The 22962-nt window shown below is 44.5% G+C and overlaps 1 protein-coding gene across 4 annotated transcripts in view; it reads left to right on the top strand.

Annotated features, from left to right (window-relative positions):
• LOC126285024 (vacuole membrane protein 1-like) overlaps window positions 1-22962 on the top strand; it is an 83043-nt gene that overhangs the window by 50315 nt on the left and 9766 nt on the right. For all 4 annotated transcript variants that reach the window (XM_049984337.1, XM_049984340.1, XM_049984339.1 and 1 more), the window contains 4 exons: window positions 1541-1731; window positions 9512-9740; window positions 10680-10760; window positions 10846-11127. In XM_049984337.1, coding sequence (XP_049840294.1) covers window positions 1541-1731; window positions 9512-9740; window positions 10680-10760; window positions 10846-11127 — 783 coding nt within the window. The remainder of the gene's footprint in view (window positions 1-1540; window positions 1732-9511; window positions 9741-10679; window positions 10761-10845; window positions 11128-22962) is intronic.

Here is a 22962-nt window from a genome sequence, read left to right as displayed (position 1 = left end):
GGTTATTACCCTCCACCAGTCTGATTTTTCATAGGGACCTCATCCTGCAAACTGATGAGAAACTCTGGGATAATCTGGAGCGACGTGCCGTTCATTTTGTTTGACGTGTATAGAAGACAACGGCACTGATGCCCACCTTAATTATAGCTTTTGAGGGAGATAGAGGAGGTCAAGGTTATGTCTTACAGGTGTGACATGAAGCTGTACGTCCCACCATCCGTAAGGTGCGTTTGCTGCTTGCGTTTTCAGCGTATGTCTTCCCGCTGTATGCTGGATCCTCTGTTTTACCACAGTTTTTGGCTGCCGAGGCCAGATGCCATACACAGTGGTCGTGTGTGTTTGAGTTGATTTAGAAGAAGGCCTTTTGGCCGAAAGCTTGTTTGTTAGCAATTTTTTTGTTGTGCCTGTTGTAACTCTGTGTCTATACTATAGGGTGAGTAGCAATTTATCCTTTCCATAATATTGTCAATATTCCATCCTGGATTTTCCATTGTTTTATTTCATTCTACTTCACATTTTGAAAACAATATGGGGACTAATTCTTATAATTTTCTGAAAAATGTTTAAACATTCTCCTTTAGGTTCATATCTTTCATCGTATTATCTAAAGAAATGCATTATTTTCCACTACATCAAGATTTGTGTAATTGGATGTGGTAAGTATTCACGCATGTGGTCAAAGGGCTTACGGAAGGGAAAAATGTTTTGCTTGCTTTGTTAAATTAATGTCTCAGTAATTATTTAGATTACTTTGAGATAATAAACATTACAGCTTTTCATTTGTCCGCTTGTAGTAAAACCATATGTAGAGTTAATATTTTGGTTATGCGTGCAATAAGAAGATAGTGGTGTGCAGGGACGTTGTGATGATAGAATTCAAATACAAATGAGCACTGTGTTAAGTATTGTATTCAACGATGACATGATGTGGTGTGAGTGTAGATGGTTGGCATAATTGGCCTCAGCTAACTAATCCTGAAAAGTTAGACATTTCAGTAACTAGTGATGGAATAGTGGCTGTTTGTCTGACCTTTTAGCTTTATATTATGTGTTTAAATGAAGGACAGAATTTCTGGTGATCACTTACTTTCAGAAGGCGAAATGTTAACACAGTTCTAGCTTTTGGACCTATTAGTTCCTTCCTCACACACACACAGAGAGAGAGAGGATATGGCTTGGAGAACGTCAAAAAGAAGGGCAAGACACTAATGACATGATAAGAAGGATCCACTTGTACTGAGGATGTATAGGTATAAATTGAGAGAAAATGTAAATGGTAGGAAATTAAATTTTAACTGACGACGTGTAGGTAGGTCCGTCTCATACGAAGGTTAGAGTGTGTGGGCCTTACTTTTCAACTTTCTTCAGTATATCCCTCTCTCCTCCCTGAGGAAAGAAGTAATAGTTCAAATGGTTCCAAAAGGCAGAACTGTGGCATCAGTTACTTCGATGTGTGTCTTCTGGGCCAGCTAAACATTTTGCCTTGTGAAGCAATTATATATATTTGAATTTCCTCTGTGCTTATTGTGGATTTCATCAGTATGTACAGGTGCTGCGGTCAAAGATGGTATGGTGCCTATACTGGGTGGGGCTGGGAGTCTTGTCTTCTGTAGGCCTTGGCACAGGCCTGCATACATTCCTGCTCTACCTCGGCCCGCACATTGCATCTGTTACCCTTGCAGCCTATGAATGTGGGAGCCTGAACTTCCCAGAGCCACCTTATCCTGATGAGTAAGTAGTCATAATGATATATTAAAAACAAAGATTCCAAGACTTACCAAGCGGGAAAGCGCCGGCAGACAGGCACATGAACAAAACACACAAACACACACACAGAATTGCTAGCTTTCGCAACCGATGGTTGCTTCTTCAGGAAGGAGAGGGAAAGACGAAAGGATGTGGGTTTTAAGGGAGAGGGTAAGGAGTCATTCCAATCCCGGGAGCGGAAAGACTTCGCTTAGGGGAAAAAAAGGACAGATGTACACTCGCGCACACACACACACACACACACACACACACACACACACACACACACACACACACACACACACATATCCATCCGCACATACAGACACAAGCAGACGTGTGTGTGTGTGTGTGTGTGTGTGTGTGTGTGTGTGTGTGTGTGTGTGTGTGTGTGTGGACATCTGTCCTTTTTTTCCCCTAAGGGAAGTCTTTCCGCTCCCGGGATTGGAATGACTCCTTACCCTCTCCCTTAAAACCCACATCCTTTCGTCTTTCCCTCTCCTTCCTGAAGAAGCAACCATCGGTTGCGAAAGCTAGCAATTCTGTGTGTGTGTTTGTGTGTTTTGTTCATGTGCCTGTCTGCCGGCGCTTTCCCGCTTGGTAAGTCTTGGAATCTTTGTTTTTAATATATTTTTCCCATGTGGAAGTTTCTTTCTATTTTATTTAGTCATAATGATATTTTGAAAAGGAAATAAAAAGGACTAAAATGTCCATATGAATGTAAAGAATGTATTTAGTACTGCTTCAACTTGGTACAAAAGCACTTGCCCACGAAAGGCAAAGGTCCCGAGTTCGAGTCTCAGTCTGGAACACAGTTTCAATCTGTCAGGAAGTTTCAATGAATTGATAGGTTGTGCAGCAAACCATTGGCAAAGGTTCTCCCTATGTGGATGACCTGTAAGTGTAAGGCCCTGTGCTCATTGAAGATGATATGGATACACAGGTTGCTTATGAAGTATCCCTCATGCCATTTGAACTGAACACTATCTGATGCAGCCGTGTTGCCTCATGTCCATTACCTAACAAAACGAATATCCTGCCACATTTGAGTGGTGTACTTTCAGTTAACTCACTATGTGCAGTACATGCATGCAATGAATACATTGAAGTCAGGTGAATGATAAATGTAAACAAGTCTTTCTGGTAATACAACACCCTAGGGGTACAGAGGGAACAGAGATAAGTGAAGGGTTCAGGTTGTACCTGCAAAGCTGTTGAATGTCAATTTTCATTAATAACTCAAAAACTGAGTATTTTCAGACATATGTTTATCAGAATATTTTTCTTTTTTTAGTGTAACAAACCTGTTCCCATAGTTTGTAAAAGTATTTTTGAAACAGTTGTATAAACTATTTTCCATATTAAACTGATAAGGCAGAAATAGTGCTCTCTGCTGATAATGTAAGCATCATAATCAAACCCAACACTACTGCAACAAGAGTAAGAGCTATAAATGATACATTCAAAAGATTATTGATTGATTATTGGTAAATGATCTATCACTGTAAAAAATTCGGTTCTTTACAAGGCACATCAGTAACCATACAGAAGCAGGTGAGGGGTTGACTGTGTACAACCAGTTGTTCAAAATTCCTAGGTAAGAACTAGAATCGGAAGTCACAAATTAGATCTTCCTCAAATACTTAATTGCTGATTTTGCCATTGCAAATGTTACAAAATTAGCTTACATTGCATACTTTTTTCATTGATGTCGTATGAAATAATTTTCTGGAGCAGTTCCACACTCTGACAAAAAGTAGTCATTGCCAAGAAATGTGCTGTAAGGGTAGTATTTGATTTCCGTTCTCTGAACTTCATGTAGACAACTGTTCAAAAAAGAATAAGCTTAATATCAGCAGCCTCACAGTACATTTATTCTCTTATGAGGTTCATTGTGAAGAAACTGGCACAATTTGAAAATGACTAACATTCACAATTATAACACTGGAAACAAAAATAGCTTCAGTTTTCCACAATTTAAGCTTACTCTTGCACAGAAAGGGCCAGAGAATCTAAGCATAAAAATATTTGACCACCTTATATATGTAAATGAAGATACTGGTAGGTAATGAGAGATTCAAAAAGAAACTGAAATTGTAATAATTTCTGAGTACATGGTATATCTATGTGGTTGGATTTATCAAATTTTATTGTGGATTTAGATTTTTTAAAGTCTAGTTAAGTAAATGGCCAAACTGTAGCCACATTTTCACACACAAAATTTGTTTCCTGTGAACCTACTGATGCACTTCAAATCATAGCCTGTTTTACCATGTATGATTCACAGAGCATGCAGGAAAGTAATGTATCTGTTTTTCACTTTGCTGCCTGCTTACGAATAGATCATAATCCCATAATCATATTTGTTACCCATGTGCCGCATCAAATCACAGGCTCATGAACTCTTCAATCTGTTATAAGCATTCCAAGTGGGCGAAGAATTATTTGGTTAATTTTATGTACACATGTTGTCATATTCATATGTTTTGAAGTAAAACTATACTACAATAATGTAATATATTAAAAACAAAGATTCCAAGACTTACCAAGCGGGAAAGCGCTGGTAGACAGGCACAATAAAATAACACACAAACACAGACACAAAATTACGAGCTTTCGCAACCGGTGGCGGCTTCGTCAGGAAAGAGGGAAGGAGAAGGAAAGATGAAAGGATGTGGGTTTTAAGGGAGAGGGTAAGCAGTCATTCCAATCCCGGGAGCAGAAAGACTTACCTTAGGGGAAAAAAGGGTAAGTATATACTCGCGCGCGCACACACACACACACACACACACACACACACACACACACACACACACACACACACACACACACATACAGACACAAGCAGATATATTTAAAGGCAAAGAGTTCGGGCAGATATGTCAGTCGAGGCGGAAGTGCAGAGGCAAAAATGATGTTGAATGACAGGTGAGGTATGAGTGGTGGCAACTTGAAATTAGCGGAGATTGAGGCCTGGTGGATATCGAGAAGAGAGGATATATTGAAGGGCAAGTTCCCATCTCTCGAGTTCGGATAGGTTGGTGTTGGTGGGAAGTATCCAGATAACCCGGACGGTGTAACACTGTGCCAAGATCTGCTGGCCGTGCACCAAGGCATGTTTAGCCACAGGGTGACCCTCATAACCAACAAACACTGTCCGCCTGTGTCCATTCATGCGAATGGACAGTTTGTTGCTGGTCATTCCCACACAGAAAGCGTCACACTGTAGGCAGGTCAGTTGCTAAATCACGTGGGTGGTTTCACACGTGGCTTTGCCTTTGATCGTGTACACCTTCCGGGTTACAGGACTGGAGTAGGTGGTGGTGGGAAGGTGCATAGGACAGGTTTTACACCGGGGGCGATTACAAGGGTAGGAGCCAGAGGGTAGGTAAGGTGGTTTGGGGATATCATAGGGATGAACCAAGAGGTTACGAAGGTTAGGTGGATGGCGGAAAGACACTCTTGGTGGAGTGGGGAGGATTTCATGAAGGATGGATCTCATTTCAGGGCAGGTTTTGAGGAAGTCGTATCCCTGCTGGAGAGCCACATTCAGAGTCTGATCCAGTCCCGGAAAGTATCCTGTCACAAGTGGGGCACTTTTGGGGTTTTTCTGTGAGAGGTTCTGGATTTGAGGGGATGAGGAGGGGGCTCTGGTTATTTGCTTCTGTACCAGGTCGGGAGGGTAGTTGCGGGATGCGAAAGCTGTTTTCAGGTTTGTTGGTGTAATGGTTCAGGGATTCAAGACTGGAGCAGATTCGTTTGCCACGAAGGCCGAGGCTGTAGGGAAGGGACCGTTTGATATGGAATGGGTGGCAGCTGTCATAATGGAGGTACTGTTGCTTGTTGGTGGGTTTGATGTGGACGGATGTGTGAAGCTGGCCATTGGACAGATGAAAGTCAACATCAAGGAAAGTGGCATGGGATTTGGAGTAGGACCAGGTGAATCTGATGGAACCAAAGGAGGAGGTTGGAGAGGTAATTCTGGAGCTCTTCTTGACTGTGAGTCCAGGTCATGAATATGTCATCAATAAATGTGTACCAAACTTTGGGTTGGCAGGCTTGGGTAACCAAGAAGGCTTCCTCTAAGCGACCCATAAATAGGTTGGCATACGAGGGGGCCAACCTGGTACCCATGGCTGTTCCCTTTAATTGTTGGTATCTCTGGCCTTCTAAAGGGAAGAAGTTGTGGGCCAGGATGAAGCTGGCTAAGGTGATGAGGAAAGAGGTTTTAGGTAGGGTGGCAGTTGATCGGCGTGAATGGAAGTGCTCCATTGCAGCGAGGCCCTGGACGTGCGGGATATTTGTGTATAGGGAAGTGGCATCAGTGGTTACAAGGATGGTTTCCGAGGGTAACAGACTGGGTAAGGATTCCAGGCGTTTGAGAAAGTGGTTGGTGTCTTTGATGAAGGATGGGAGACTGCATGTAATGGGTTGAAGGTGTTGATCTACGTAGGCAGAGATACGTTCTGTGGGGGCTTGGTAACCAGCTACAATGGGGCGGCCGGGATGATTGGGTTTGTGAATTTTAGGAAGTAGGTAGAAGGTAGGAGTGCGTGGTGTCGGCGGGGTCAGGAGTTTGATGGAGTCAGGTGAAAGGTTTTGTAGGAGGCCTAAGGTTCTGAGGATTCCTCGAAGCTCCGCCTGGACATCAGGAATGGGATTACCTTGGCAAACTCTGTATGTAGAGTTGTCTGAAAGCTGACGCAGTCCCTCCCATATTTTATTTACTCAGGCTTGTTTGACATTTGGCATTACCCCCAAAGGCCTCACACTCAAAGTTCCCATCTCTGGCTGCAATCCTTCTTTCCATCAGTCCTTATACCAGTTCCAAACTGCACAATCCATACCCCTCACCCACCTAATCCTTCACCTATACATCGACTCAGCCAATGAACACACCCGTCAACTCCTATCCCAAATCAAAGTCCTCAGTCTTTCCTCTCCCACATTCACACCGGCTGTTCATAGCATCCTCCTACAGGCCAACTGCAAATTAGAACAGCATGCCACCCTCCACCTCCAAAAACTATCCAATCTCCTGGTTTCCCACCTCCGGAAAGGCAAGTTACTCACCCTCCACAACCTTTCCAACAAACCTCAACCTCCTCTCATTGCACACAGACGCAGTCTCTCCCATCTACTCAATCTCCCACTTCCAGCTCCACTCCCCCCAACACCTCAAAATTCTAGTCAACACAATCTGGAACCACAACACCCCAATTCAGTAGTTAACCTTTCCTCCAAACCTCTCTCCCAATCCGAAACCTCTGTCCTATCCAAAGGCCTCACCTTCATCCCCACTCTCAGATTCAATCAAACAGCCCTTGTCAAAGATTTACTGTCCTACACTCGTACACTCTGCTGGAAATATCACTTTGCCACGAAGAGAAATGATCCTAATCCTACTCCTAATGATCCAACTCCGCAAGACACTATCCAAATTGAACCCTGCCTGGAACAGTTCCGTCCTCCATCACATCGGGACCTACCTCCTCTTTCTCAAAATCACCCTCTCCAAACCTTCCAGGAGTTTCTGACTTCCAGCATTGCCTCTCAATCCTTCTTAAAAAAAACCTTAATCCTACTCCCAACATCACCACTGCTGAAGCCCAAGCTATATGCGATCTGAAGGTTGACCGATCCATTCTCATTCTTCTGGCTGACAAGGTTTCCATGACCGTGGTACTTGATCGTCGGGGATATGTGGTTGAGGGACTGCGTCAGCTTTCAGACAACACCACATACAAAGTTTGCCAAGGTAACCCCATTCCTGATGTCCAGGCGGAGCTTCAAGGAATCCTCAGAACCTTAGGCCCCCTACATAACCTTTCACCTGACTCCATCAACCTCCAGACCCCACCGACACCCTGTACCCCGACCTTCTACCTTCTTCCTAAAATTCACAAACCCAAACATCCCGGCCACCCCATTGTAGCTGTTTACCAAGCCCCCACAGAACGTATCTCTGCCTACGTAGATCAACACCTTCAACCCATTACATACAGTCTCCCATCCTTCATCAAAGACACCAACCACTTTCTCGAACGCCTGGAATCCTTACCCAATCTGTTACCCCTGAAAACCATCCTTGTTACCATTGATGCCACTTCCTTACACACAAATATCCCGCACGTCCAGGGCCTCGCTGCAATGGAGCACTTCCTTTCACGCTGATCACTTGCCACCCTACCTAAAACCTCTTACCTTAGCCAGCTTCATCCTGACCCACAACTTCTTCCCTTTTGAAGGCCAGACATACCAACAATTAAAGGGAACACCCATGGGTACCAGGATGGCCTCCTCGTACGCCAACCTATTCATGGGTCGCTTAGAGAAAGCCTTCTTGGTTACCCAAGCCTGCCAACCCAAAGTTTGGTACAGATTTATTGATGACATATTCATGACCTGGACTCACAGTGAAGAAGAACTCCAGAATTTCCTCTACAACCTCAACTCCTTTGGTTCCATCAGATTCATCTGGTCCTACTCCAAAACCCATGCCACTTTCCTTGACGTTGACCTCCATCTGTCCAATGGGCAGCTTCACATGTCCGTCCACATCAAACCCACCAACAAGCAACAGTACCTCCGTTATGGCAGCTGCCACCCATTCCACATCAAACGGTCCCTTCCCTACAGCCTAGGTCTTCGTGGCAAACGAGTCTGCTCCAGTCCGGAATCCTTGAACCATTACACCAACAAACCTAAAAACAGCTTTCGCATCCCGCAACTACCCTCCCGACCTGGTACAGAAGCAAATAACCAGAGCCACTTCCTCATCCCCTCAAATCCAGAACCTCCCACAGAACCACCACAAAAGTGCCCCACTTGTGGCAGGATACTTTCCGGGACTGGATCAGACTCTGGATGTGGCTCTCCAGCAGGGATACGACTTACTCAAATCCTGCCCTGAAATGAGATCCATCCTTCATGAAATCCTCCCCACTCCACCAAGAGTGTCTTTCCGCCATCCACCTAACCTTCATAACCTCTTGGTTCAGCCCTATGAAATCGCCAAACCACCTTCCCTACTCTATGGCTCCAACCCTTGTAATCGCTCCCAGTGTAAAACCTGTCCTATGCACCCTCCCACCACCACCTACTCCATTCCTGTAACCCGGAAGGTGTACACGATCAAAGGCAGAGCCACGTGTGAAAGCACCCACGTGATTTAGCAACTGACCTGCCTACACTGTGACTCTGCACTTTTGCCTCGACTGACATACCTGCCCAAACTCTTTGCCTTTAAATATGTCTGCTTGTGTCTGTATATGTATGGATGGATATGTGTGCGTGTGTGCGAGTATATACCTACCCTTTTTTCCCCCATAAGGTAAGTCTTTCCGCTCCCGGGATTGGAATGGCTCCTTACCCTCTCCCTTAAAACCCACGTCCTTTCATCTTTCCTTCTCCTTCCCTCTTTCCTGACGAAGCAGCCACCGGTAGCGAAAGCTCGTAATTTTGTGTGTGTGTGTGTGTGTGTGTGTGTGTGTGTGTGTGTGTGTGTGTTGTTTTATTGTGCCTGTCTACCGGCGCTTTCTCGCTTGGTAAGTCTTGGAATCTTTGTTTTTAATATATTTTTCCCATGTGGAAGTTTCTTTCTATTTTATCTACAATAATGTAAAATATGTGTAGTATCACCTAGTGTAAATGAAGGATTGAATGGTTCGAATAAATATTGTGTTTTTAGAGGCAAGACATGTATATTATTCTGAAATGTTACATGTTATTTGAGCATACCAAAATAAATATTATTCTTGCACAGAATCATATGCAGTGATCACCCAGACCAACAGTGGAAGGCCAGCATCTTGAATATCATGGCAAAGGTGCGATTGGAGGCAATGATGTGGGGTGCGGGCACAGCCCTAGGTGAGCTGCCTCCGTACTTTATGGCACGTGCAGCTAGACTTTCTGGCTATGATCCTGATGATGAGGATGATTTAAATGAATTTGAAGAATTGCAGCGCAAGAAGAATGATCCACAGCGGATGGTAGGGTGCTTGTTAAATTTTCCATACTAACTCTATATTCCTTTCAGATTTTGATGGACTTGTCAGCAATTTTCTTCAGAGTTTACAACTTTCTGAAACAATAAACAATAAACACATATATTTTGAAGTATTGTAGTAACTTTGTGTGATGTAAAATGATATTAAATGAGAAACATATATGTTTGTTTAAAATAGCTTTTTACATTAAATCACCACATACTTCAAATTTTGCGTACTTTGCTCCTATTTCTTTTCTGTCTTCGGGTTTGTCGTTAACTGTTGCTACTTAATCAACATGCTAACTCTAATAACCTTTTGATATACTTGTATTTCTGCAACCCCAAATCATAATTTTCAGGTTCCAGCAAACACTTACACTTTTCAAATGAGTTGGGTTTCATTTCTATACAGATAGTACTTTAAATGTTTTGCTTTCTGTATTCATAAATATTTCTCTTGTCACTTATGCCATTGAAAGTTATGTCATTTGGTTGATACACTATGATGACCTGATGGATGGAGAAATGTCAGATACTTTTGTTTTGTAGGAAATTTTACTGTTCAAGAAAACTTAAACAGTAAACCACAAGATGTATTAGCAGAGGAAGTGGTACAGCCTATTGCTAAAAGTTGTTCAGATAGTGTAGCAATTATTTTCATTTTGGCTGAACATTTGACTTCAATGAGTAACTTTGAGAAGAGAGAAAATTTGAAAGAATGCATCCATACAAAAAATAACTGGAAATTTATGATCGTAGATGCACACATCGCTAACAACAAATGTTTTCTCTTGGAGCACTTACATTTCAGCAGTGAAATACTTAATGCTGTCATGACATACATTTTCTTTACTGAAGTTTCTCTCTCTCTCTCTCTCTCTCTCTCTCTCTCTCTCTCTCTCTCTCATTTTCTAGTGTTCACGAATGTTTTGAATTGCAGACGACTCTTGATGCTGCAAAGCTGTTCATTGAAAGGATGGTTGAGAAGGTTGGATTTCTTGGGATCTTAGCATGTGCATCAGTAAGTATTCAGGCAGATTGATAGTTTTATTGTTGCATTATTTGGTATTATTTCTGTGAAACCTTATTTGTTCTACACTTTTCAGATACCAAATCCATTATTTGACTTAGCTGGAATAACCTGTGGGCATTTCTTAGTTCCTTTTTGGACGTTCTTTGGTGCTACACTGATTGGGAAGGCTGTGATAAAAATGCACATTCAGAAGATGTTTGTGATAATTGCATTTAATGAAACACTGGTGGAGAAAGCAGTAAGCATGTTAGCATATGTTCCTTACATCGGTCCCAAACTCCAGGAACCCTTTAAAGAATATCTTGTAAAGCAGAAACTGAAACTACATCGAAGATCAGGATCTCCTTTGCCATCAGTGAGTATATCTTTTCATCTCATAATTCCATAAAACACAATTTCACTATAGTATTACAATATTCGACATTACAAGTGTTTGAATTTTAGTAAACTAAATGTGAGAGCTCCAAATGTTAATATGAGTAGAAATAATGTAATTAGTATTAATGTTGTGTGTGGAACACAGTATGTGACAAGAAATGATTGGTGGACGAGCACCATGGTAACCTGCTGAGTCTTTGTATCTTTGAGAGGCATGTGGATAATGATGCCACTAATCGTGTGTATGACTTCATCTCCCCCCCCCCCCCCCCTCTTCACAGGGGCCTAACAACTCTTCAGTGGGTATGTGTGTGGTGTGCATAGGTCCCCAAGCTTTTTGCACTTTAAGGACAAGTCCAGTGAAGTTGAGCCCTTAAACGAGATATGGCTCCCTTCTTCTGCCATCCAGTTTGCCTTCCTCCACACCTGCAACCATTCAGGAGACATTCCAGTGAATATTGCTCCTCACAAGTCTTACTGATATGACATAGGATGTAATTTTCCATAGGGACTTCCTCCTCCAGTTTGATGATGAACTTAGGGCTCATCTGAATGATGTTGTGTTCATTTCATCCGGCATATCCAGAGGCATTAAGGGCAGTCATGTAGACACTGGCGCATTCATCATAGCCTTTGAGGGGGGGATACTCTGTCCGAGAAAGTTAGGGTGATGGTATGCAGATGCGACATCAAATCATCCACTCTCTCTCACGTGCATTGCTTCTGTCACTTCAGGTTCGGTCACACGTCCTCCCTATGCAATGCCACTCCCATCTGTGGCCCCCCTGCAGGTCCAGGGGTTAGAATAGGCCCGAGGTATCCCTGCCTGTCGTAAGAGGCAACTAAAAGAAGTCTCACTTTTTGGCCCTAAGTTAAGGTCCCATTTTATGGTTTGACCTGCCACTTTCCAAATTCTACAGAAGTGCAGGCCGCATGGGGAAGGATGCCTTACGTGGTGCACGAGTTATCCGTAGTGCTAATTCAATCTCCTGAACCTCTTGTCATGGCTTTGCATCTCCACCTACAGTTCAACTATCTGGGGTATGTCACCTTCTTCCGTTTTCTTTCCTGTGTTCTTTTGCCCCCATGACAATATTGGATTTCTCTGCACGGTAGCCAGTCTGTTGTGGTGGGGCCGTCAGGTACCCATTTGGTGGTAGCCACCTGACAACACAGGGATCGCACTGCTGATGTCTGAGCTGTAAACTCCGCATGTATGCCAAGGAGTAGATGCTTTTCTTTCTGGGGCATCAGGACTGACAGCAAGGGCCTTCGCTGTTGCTGGGTGGTGGCACCCGTGGGGAGATGCCCGGATCTGAATGGGAGGCATCAGGGCAGATGACCCGAAATGACTTGCTGATGACCATACGGCACCAGCAGTCTCGAAGAAGGGCAAGATTCAGTACAGTGGTGACAGATATGACCCTAAATCGTTTACCTCCCTCGCTACACTACGTGAGGAACATAGGGCTACAGAAAGAAGAGAGCCATATTCTCCTTGGTATTTAGTCTGTAGCAGAATGGACGGGGACTCCTTTCTACCTACAAAGCCTCAAGTTACTATTGAGCATGTTGAGGATAAGTTTGGAGAAGTGACAGTGCTGTCCAAGATGAGAAGTGGTACAGTCTTGATGCAGACAGCATCCCCAGCCCTATCCAGGGCAGTACTGTCTTGTGACCGATTGGGTGATATTCCTGTTTCCACCACACCCCATAAAAGCCTCAACATGGTCCAGGGGATTATTTTTCATTATGATCTCCTGTTGCAATCTGACAATGAGCTCTGCATCAATCTAGAACAGCGGGGTGTTCGTTTCATCTGGCACATTTACAGGGGACCCAACGACAACAGGGTTGCTACTGTCCCTTCATCTTGGCCTTTGAGGGTGATTCATTTCCTGAAAAGGTCAAGGTGATGGTGTACTGCTGTGGTGTAAACCATACGTCCCTCCCCCTATGGTGTTTTAAGTGCTTGTAATTTGGGCGAGCCAAAAGCTGCTGGACGAAGAGCTTTACAGTCTTCGTCTGTGCCTGAAGCTACTTTGGAGAAGTCCTCCCAGCAAGTGCATAAAGAGAAGCAAACAGAGAAGTCTGCTAAGGAAAAGGACCCTCCGGTGACCCCAACACCACCGCTCCCTAAAAGTTCTGCACCTGATGATGAGGTGTAGATCTTAGCATCCCCTGAGGGCCAGAATCTCACTGATGACTCATCCGCAATAGGAAAGGTTACAAATACTCAATCGGTGGCAGCAAGTGACCCTGAGGTGTAACCTGCCTCCTTGCATGCTTCATGCCTTCCCAGACTCTCAATATCATCATCCTCCAGTGGAATTGCTGCAGCTTTTTCCACCTCCTGGCTGAGCTACAGCATCTCTTAAGCTTTACACGTGCTTTCTGCATTGCCCTCCAGGAAACCTGGTTCCCGGCAATGTGGACCCCTGCCCTTCACGGCTGTAGGCGATATTACAAGAACTGTAGCAACCATAATAGTGTCAGATGGAGTTTAAGTCTATGTCCTGAACTCAATATGCAGTGAACCTGTGCCTCTTCAAACCCCTCTTGAAGCTGTTACTGCCAGGATAAGGATGACGCAGGAAATAACAGTGTGTAACATTCGTCTTCCTCTAGGCGGTGCAGTACCTATCAACGCATTGGCTGCACTGATTCATCAACTCCCTAAATGTTTCCTACTTTTGGGAGATTTTAACACCCATAACCCATTGTGGAGTGATATTGTGCTTACTGGCCAAGGTAGAGATGTCGAAACTTTCCTGTCTCAACTCAACCTCTGCCTCTTAAATACTGGGGCCCCCACACATTTCAGCGTGACTCATGGCTCTTATTCAGCCATTGATTTATCACTCTGCAGTCCAGGACTTCTCCCATCTGTCCACTGGAGAGCCTATGATGACTTATATGTGGTAGTGACCACTTTCCCATCTTCCTGTCACTCCCCAAGCACCATTCCCCCGGACGTCTACCAAGGTGGGCTTTAAGTGAGGCAGACTGGGAAGCTTTCACCTCTGCGGTCACCTTTGAATCTCCCCCATATGGTACGATTGATGTGGTATGAACTGTGATTTTACTTTCAACTTCTTTTCTTGAAGAATTTACTTTATTTACTTGCGATTCATCAAGAACATTAACACATTTAATCACACTAGCTGAACATGGAAGTAGTTGCAAGGGAGTAACTGATGAAAATGAAATTACCTTTAACAAATTGGAATGTTATTCATAAAAGCCTTTTCAAAAGAGATTAAAAATTTATAAGCATAAAGGCCCCCTTGAAACTTCAAGTTACAATTTTATTTAGAGGCAGAAAGAACAATATTGACAGTATGAGCCTTCTGGCTGAGAAGCTTGCCACTCCCTTTCAACACAGCCGTAGTCACGACCGCTCACAACAACGTTTGAAAGACTACACTTTTTGCAAATCTGCAATGCACCAGATTACTTTAAACTAAAAATTTTAACAACTCACACAAGCAAATAAACTATGCACCGCGTAGGAGGGATGTAAATGGTAGAAAACACTAACATTAGAAAAATTAATTTGCCACCGAAGGTGCAACTTGATTTTAAAAAAATAAAAAACTCTTATGGTGGAAGGGAGGCAACTTTATCCACTAAAATGGCCATTTAAGTAAAAAACTGTGAAATGCAGTCTCACATAAAATATACAAACATATTCTACATTACACATATACCGCCTCTCAAGATGATAGGCAAGATAAAAACATATTTCAGGAATTTGGCTGTTACACTTCAAGGAATAAATTCGTTAACACCCAAACCAGCAAACATGACAGAGGCAGCTATTAACATAAGGCAGACCGACAGACAGACACTAACTGCCTAACAAATGCGAACTAGAAACAGACAAGCAAGCTGGGGACGAGAGACTGACCCAGAACACAAGTAGAATTTAACAAGTAAATGAAACAACATATTAACAATCACTTAACTCCTAATAAACGGCGATGTCTGGCAAGACCTAGCGCAGCACCCCCAAAACACTCTCCTGAACCGTTCGCTGCCATCCGCTTCAGTGAATGCAGGAAGCTGTGCCAATATCCCGTCTCACGGCGTCGCAGTTCACACCGACCAGACCAATGTCGTGGGTTGACTCCTGTTGCTCCTGTATCGGCCGCGAAGCCACTACTCGCTACATGGCGCGGCCCACTGGCTGCCACGTGGCGACCTCGCATGCGCCAACGCTCAAGACAGACAAGGCATCTTGTGTCTCGATGCACGACCCACCAAGCGATTGATCCAACCAGCCTTAAAGGTCGATCTGAACGATAGACATTCTGGCACTCCAGATAGCAGACCGACATTGACTAAGCCATCACTCGGTCGGACCCACCCCTGCAGAGGAAACATGCCTTCAGGCTACCCGACATCCCTGCCCCAGGAAGAGACTGACCAACCGCCATTGTCCATTGCCTGATCAAACTCGAGCAGACTGGTGGCCTAACACATACTAGCACTCCGGATGACAGACACACTGACTGCCACACGCTGACCCAGCTGACCAACTGACCGACTCGCCGAGACTGACAGACAAACCCCAGACTCACTTCGACTGATCGACTCAGACTGACTGCTACCAAGCTAATAGCACCTCTTAAATGCACATGAACAGGCATCTTTTCCCCTTTCCCACCTGAGGGATACCCCACGCTGCGATTGCCACAGCGACGCCACCGCCAGAAACGGAAGGCGACTGCTTTACACTATGCGCTGTGGTGCGCTCTTCAAAACAGCAAATTTGACCACGGTTCATGGTAGTTGAGTGGTCACTAGAACGATGGTTTCTGCGGCGGAAAACACGATACCTTGTTCTTTAGGGTGTCCCTAGCAAAAGTCAGTACTTTGGTGGTCGCCGGAAATTGCCAAGGCCACTAAAGACTGTTGGTGAGCTTTACAGAGACGGTGCAGCTTTGCACCCTCCTCTAGAACACCTAATAGCTTTTAAAGGGCTCCATGCCTGCATTTACCAGTTTATAAACAGATCGAAAGAGGCGTGTTGGGAAAGGTACGTGTTGACCATTGGGTACCATACGTCACCTTCTCAAGTCTGGACGAAGATCAGACGTGTTTGTAGGTGCCAGACCCCAGCAGGCGTCACTGGCATTAACATCAAAGGAATGTTATCTACCAACGCAAATGCAAATACCAAGCACTTTGCTGAGCTCTATGCTCGAGCCTCTACGTCAGAGAGTTATCCCCCAGCATTTGGCACCCTCAAACGTCAGATGGAAAGGAAAGCCCTCTCGTTCACTGAACATCACAGTGAACCCTATAATGCTCCATTTACAGAGTGGGAGCTCCTTACTGTCCTTGAACATTGCCCCAACACAGCTCCTGGGCCATATCGGATCCACAGTCAGATGATCAAACATCTCTCGTCCGACTACAAGTGACATCTCCTCATAATCTTCAGCCGGATCTGGTGCAATGGCATCTTTCCATTGCAATGGCAAGAGAGCACCATCATTCCAGTGTTCAAACCCAGCAAATACCCATTTGATGTGGATAGCTATCGACCCATCAGCCTCACCAACGTTCATTGTAAGCTGTTAGAACATATGGTAAGTCAGTGGTTGTGTCCTGGTGTCACGTGGCCTACTGGCTCCATGCCAGGGCAGTTTCTGCCAGGGTCGCTCTATCACTGAAAATCTAGTTTCCCTTGAGTCTGCCATCTAAACAGCCTTTTCCAAACACCAACACGTGGTTGCCATCTTTTTTGATTTACGAAAAGCTTACGACACGACATGATGACATCATATCCTTGCCACATTATCTTAGTGGGGTCTCCGATTTTTATCCAAAATTTCCTATAGCTCTGTAGTTTCTGAGTCCAAGTTGGTGCCTCCCCTACTTCCCCCCATACCAAGGAGAATGGGGTCCTGCAGTGTTCTGTATTGAGTGTATCTCTATTTTTAGTGCACTTTAACGGCCTAGCAGCAGCTGTCAGGCTGTCCATCTCATCTTCTCTGTATGCAGATGACTTGGTACTGCTCCTCCAGTACAGGTGTTGCTGAGCGGCGCCTACAGTGCTACCGGTGTACAGCCTCGAAGTCATGTGTCATGCACGTCTGTCGGCATCGTACCATTCATCCAGAAACAGAACTTTACATTAATGACGATCCACTCACTGTAGTGGAGACACACAGATTCTTAGGACTGGTTTTCAGTGCCTGATAGACGTGGCTTCGTCATCTTCGTCAGCAGAAGTGGAAGTGCTGGCAGCACCTCAATGTCCTCCGCTGCCCGAGTAACACCAACTGGGGTGCTGATCGCTCTACGCTGCTGCAGATCCACAGAGCCCTTGTTTGATCCCGCCTTGACTATGGGAGGCACCCTTAGCAGTGCGTTTGACTGCCAACAGTAGCTTTTAGAATGAGTCCACCAATCAGCATCCTGGTGGAGGCCAGGGTCCCTCCATTGAAGGTTAGGCGTGCACAACTGCTCGCCAGTTATGTTGCACGCATTCACAGTTCTCATGAGCATCTGAATTATCATCTCCTTTTCCCACCCACGGAGGAGCATCTCCGGCATTGTAGGCCCAGCTCAGGGCTTAAGATTGCAGTTCTTACCCAATCTCTTCTGTCTGGAGTCCTTGCCTTTACCTCCTATAGTCCAGGTCCATTCACATACACCTCCATGGTGTACACCTAGGCCGAAGCTTTGACTGGACCTTTCACATGGTCCTAAGGATTCACTTAACCCCGCAGCTCTCTGCTGTTGCTTCCTCTCATTTCTTGACCAGTACCGGGACCATGAAGTGGTTTACACCGATGGCTAGATGGCTGATGGTCATGTTGGATTCGTGTATATTCATGGAGGACATATTGAACAGCACTCCTTGCACATGGCTGCAGTGCTGGTGGCTATATCTTGTGGTCTTGATAACATCCATTCATGCCCTGGGGAGACGTTTCATCATCTACATCTACATCCGTACTCTGCAAGCCACCTGATGGTGTGTGGCAGAGGGTACTTTTGAGTACCTCTATCGGTTCTCCCTTCTATTCCAGTCTCGTATTGTTCGTGGAAAGAAAGAAAGATTGTCGTTATGCCTCTGTGTGGGCTTTAATCTCTCTGATTTTATCCTCATGGTCTCTTCGCGATATATGTGTAGGGGGAAGCAATACACTTCTGTGTACTGACTCCTTGAGTAGCCCACAAGTTATCAACTAAAGCAACCCCCAGCCATCCTTTGCTAGCGACCATTCAGGAGTTCATCTATGCCCTGGAACAGACCAGTTGCTTCGTGATGTTTGTTTGGACCCCAGGCCACGTCGGAATACCAGGAAATGAATGTGCCAGCAGGCTGGCCAAACAGGCTACATGGAAACCACTTCTGGAGATTGGCATCCCTGTAACTGACGTGCAATCATTATTACGCCACAAGGTTTTTCAGCTTTGGATGATGGAATGGCATAATCTCGGTATGCACAACAAGGAGACTACGAATGTGTGGAAGTCCTCCATGCGGACCTCTCGCAGGGATTCTCTGGTTCTCTGCCGGCTCTGCATTGGCCATATGTGGCTAACACATGGCTACCTCATCAGTTGTGAGGACCCACTTCAGAGTCACTGTGGCTCACATATGACTGTCGTCCACATCTTGCTGGACTGCCCACTTTTAGCCCCTCTGCGACAGCCTTTTAACCTTCCCAGCACCCTACATTCGGGTGCTGGGCAACAATACCTCAACAGCAGATTTTGTTTTACACTTTATTTTTGAGTGGGAAAGGGGGGGGGGGGGTTATCATATCATCTAAGGGTGGGCATTAGCCTTCTCCCGGAGTCCGCCACCCTCCCTCCATTTTAACTCGTTGCACTTTCTTTGCATTTGTTTGTCTTGGTGTTCATCTTGCCTTGTCTTTTTATGGTGGAAATTTTAATGTGTTGCAGGGTGGCTGGCTCATCCTCTTTTTATTATTGTGATCAGCCAGCCTAGACCATATGCTCTGTGGTTTTAATAACCTCTACTACTTTTCCTTGTGGTGTATGTTTTCCCTGTTTTTTGTTTGTTCCATTCATTTTTTTTAAAAAAAGGTGTGGTTCTCCATTCCTTTTCCATCTTTTACTTTCTCAAATGCTCTTTTGGTGTTTTTGTACCTTGAGCCTTGCTTGCGTCAGTAAAAATGGACTGATAACTCTGTAGTTTGGCCCCAACATTGCATCTGGAGGGGTCTGCACCTTGGTTTGCACCGATATCATTAGTTACTGGATCTCGCTTCATACCAACCTGGAAGTAATAGCAGTATGAGTGCAGAAAACCCTACCAATCACCATTTGCAATGTCTACCTCTCTCCCAGGTATGCCACGTCCTTACTTTGAACTACCTGCCTTAATACAGCAACTCCCACACCCGAATCTCCTCCATGGGGACTTCAATGCATACCATCCCCTTGTGGGGAGTGCCACTTTGACAGGTACCCCACAGGGTTCTGTGTTAAATATCACACTCTCCCTTATTGCCATCAATGAGCTTGTACCATCTGTTGGGCCTCTGGTTTCCGCAGCATTATATGATTTTTGCATCATATGCAGCTCCCACTTTGTAGTATGTGCTGAGTGCCAGCTCCAGAGTGCCATCTAACTGGCCTCCTGGCCCTTTCCCATGGCTTCCAATTTCTTCCTCCAAAACGCGGGTTATGCATTTGTGCCATCGACCCATAGCACACGTGATCCAGAACTTTATTTATGCAACCAGCACCTAGATGATGTAGTACTGTCCTGTTTCTCGGGCCTCCTTTTTGATAGGAAGCTGATATGGCTGCCCCAATTTCCCACCTGAAGACCACCTGCTTGCAGAAACTTAATGCTCTCTGCCTCGTGGTCCCTGCATCTTGGAGTCCAGACTGTGCTACTCTTCTCCATATTTACCTCACTCTGGTTTTGTCCAGACTAGATTATGGTTGTCAGATTTATGGCTCAATGGCCCCTTCCACTCTGAAACTACTTCACCCTGTTCATAACTACGAGGTGCATCTGGCTATCAGTGCATGTTGCACTACCGTATTTACTCGAATGTAAGCCGCACTTTTTTTTTTTTTTTTTTTTTTTAAATCCAAAAAACTGCCTGCGACTAAAAATCAAGTGCAGAGTAAGCAGAAGTTCTTAAAAATGTTGGGAGGTGCCGCCACTTCTGCCATCAAATATATGTAGCTCTACACAGGCATGCTTTGCAGGCACAAAGATAAATACTGGCACCAAAACCTCTGTGTCAGTAAATAAATTTAAAAAAAGAAGGTGGAAGACGAGCTTTTTTGCCTGCGCCCCGAGTCTCGACCACTGCATTTTCATACATTATCCATCGAAGTAAATACAAATTCCGTATTGTTTCATCTTCGAATGTTACCATGTTTCAATGTACTATGAAAATCCGACTGACAAGACTGTTGGAGTTGGCCATATTGACAAACATCCCTATGTTCTGAATTTTTTCTACATGTGAGAAAAGATGGTTGCTAATAAGAACTTATATGAATTGTGAATCACATGCAGTATTCTCTTCACCATAAGAATAATATGAATGTAAAAATTTTGCCATGTATTTTTCAAATGCGGAAGAACATACATATCATGTCATGTTTATATTTATATATGCGTAATAGTGATACAGTCAGAAATGAAGCACGGCAATTGAGTAAATTTTTAAATCTAAGGTGACTCTAATTCCTGTGCAGAATGTAATGTACTAAAGAGGCATCTGCAAAGATTTTCAAACGGAGAAAAATTTTTGCTAAACTCTCGTTCAGAACATCTTCTATCATACGCAGTCTATTATTTGGTTCTTGTTGATCCTTATCAAAGAAAGCAGCAGTGTAAGTAACAACAAATAGCAGTCTCTTGCCATTGTTTCGCTATTTTTTAGTTGTAAGTGGCGGTAGCACGCACAAAATCAAGCCATGCCGCGCGCGTCGACAAGCCGTAAACACTCATTATCAGAATGCGGCAAACAATGTGTGACACAGTACAGTAATGCATCTTCAGCTTAGAGTGACATAAACACCTATAACAAAGAGAACGGCACTTACAAGATCAAAGAAAAATAAGCAATCAATTCAAACCAGACGAAGCACGTGAAAAAGGAAGGGTACCCGTATAAATACGGACGGAGCGCCTGACACGTAGTAATGGCTACCTGGTAAAGCTTATCTTCTAATCTTATGACTCAAACGAAACTACTGTAGCTGTATTGTCATTCATTTGACCTAAATTGTGTCTCATATTACAATGGACCAACTTTGTTTCAATTTGGAGGTGCTGCCTAAAACTTTTCTCTCCCCTTGAATTTATAGTCTCAAATTTCAGGTACGTCTTAGATACTGGAAAATTTTTTTTCCTGGATTTCGAGTCTCATTTTTCAGGTGCAGCTAAGATTAGAGTGCGACTTAGATTCGAGTAAATACGGTAGTCCTGTCAACAGTTTCCTCGCAGAATTGGGGATTCCCCCTCTATAAATATTTAACCAACTTCTTACAGACTTTGCTTTGTGTATCCTCAATTGCGGTCCACATACCCACTCCAGTACTGCTCATGGCAACTTTTCTGCTATTGATCTCACAGTCTCCTCCCCTGCTCTTGTGGCTTCTCTACATTGGTCACCCCAAGATGATCTTTGTGACAGTGACCACTTCCCGGTGCTTCAATTGTTCACCTGCTCCCGCCAGGCAGACAGTCCCCATGTTTCGCTTCGTGCAGAGCCAATTGGCCTTTATATGCATCTGTTGTGCAGTTCGACACTTCTCTCTTGAATTGCATTGATGTGGCTGAGCAGGGTGTCTCTGCCACTACTCTTCATGCTGCTGGTACTGCTGTCCCTATTTGCAGTACCCCCTCATTGTTGACTGGTACCATGGTGGACCAAGAACGTAGCATTCATTGTCCAGGACCGCTGACGGGCAGTGCAGTGATTTAAGTGACACCCTTCCCAGACTAACCTGCTAACTTTTAAGCATCTCTGTGCTGAGCCTCACTCCCTTATTAAGCAGAGTGAAAAGGAATGCTGGGAGTGCTATTTTTCCTCTCCATGGATGAATGCCTCTTCATCGCAGGTTTGGCCCGAGCTCCATAGCCTTGTGGGCCACCAGCAACAGTCAACTGTCCAGTGTCTTGTCATCCAAGGTGCTCTGTGTACTGATGACATTGGTCATTGCAGAACACCTCATGACACAGATTGCAACAGTATCGGCGCCCTCTTCCTATCGTGCTACCTTTCTCTGGTAGAAACACTGAAATGAATAGATCCCCCCTTCCGTTTCAACCCATACCAAGCTGAACCCTATAATGAGCTCTTCACAGTATGGGAATTCTTACAGGCTCTTACCTCTTCACATGACATGGCCCCAGGCCCAGATTCCATCCATTGATGATCCAACACTTTGACGTCATCTAAAGGCAATCTCTATTCAGTGTCTTCAACTGCATTTGGCTCACAGGTGCCTTCCCCTTCGCAGTGGCAAATGGTATAGTTATCCCTTTCGTTAAGCCCAGGAAGAATCCAGCATCTCTCAACAGCTACTGCCCACTTAGCCTGATTAATGTACTTCGTAAACTGCTTGAGAGGATGGTTAGCTTGAGATTATGTTGGGTACTCGAATCTCAGGGCCTTTTGTTTCCGTATCAATGTTCCTTCCAAGAAGTGCGATCTACTACAGACAATTTATTCAGATTGGAAACAACAATCCAACAGGCTTTTAATAACTGCCAATGACTTGCTGTCTTTGACGTACACAAGCCATATGACATAGCTTGGCACCATCAAGTTTTAGTTACCCTCCATGA

The sequence above is a fragment of the Schistocerca gregaria genome, chromosome 8 (assembly GCF_023897955.1).
Source record: "Schistocerca gregaria isolate iqSchGreg1 chromosome 8, iqSchGreg1.2, whole genome shotgun sequence".
NCBI lineage: Eukaryota > Metazoa > Arthropoda > Insecta > Orthoptera > Acrididae > Schistocerca > Schistocerca gregaria.
This window is presented reverse-complemented; position numbering and strand designations above follow the sequence as displayed.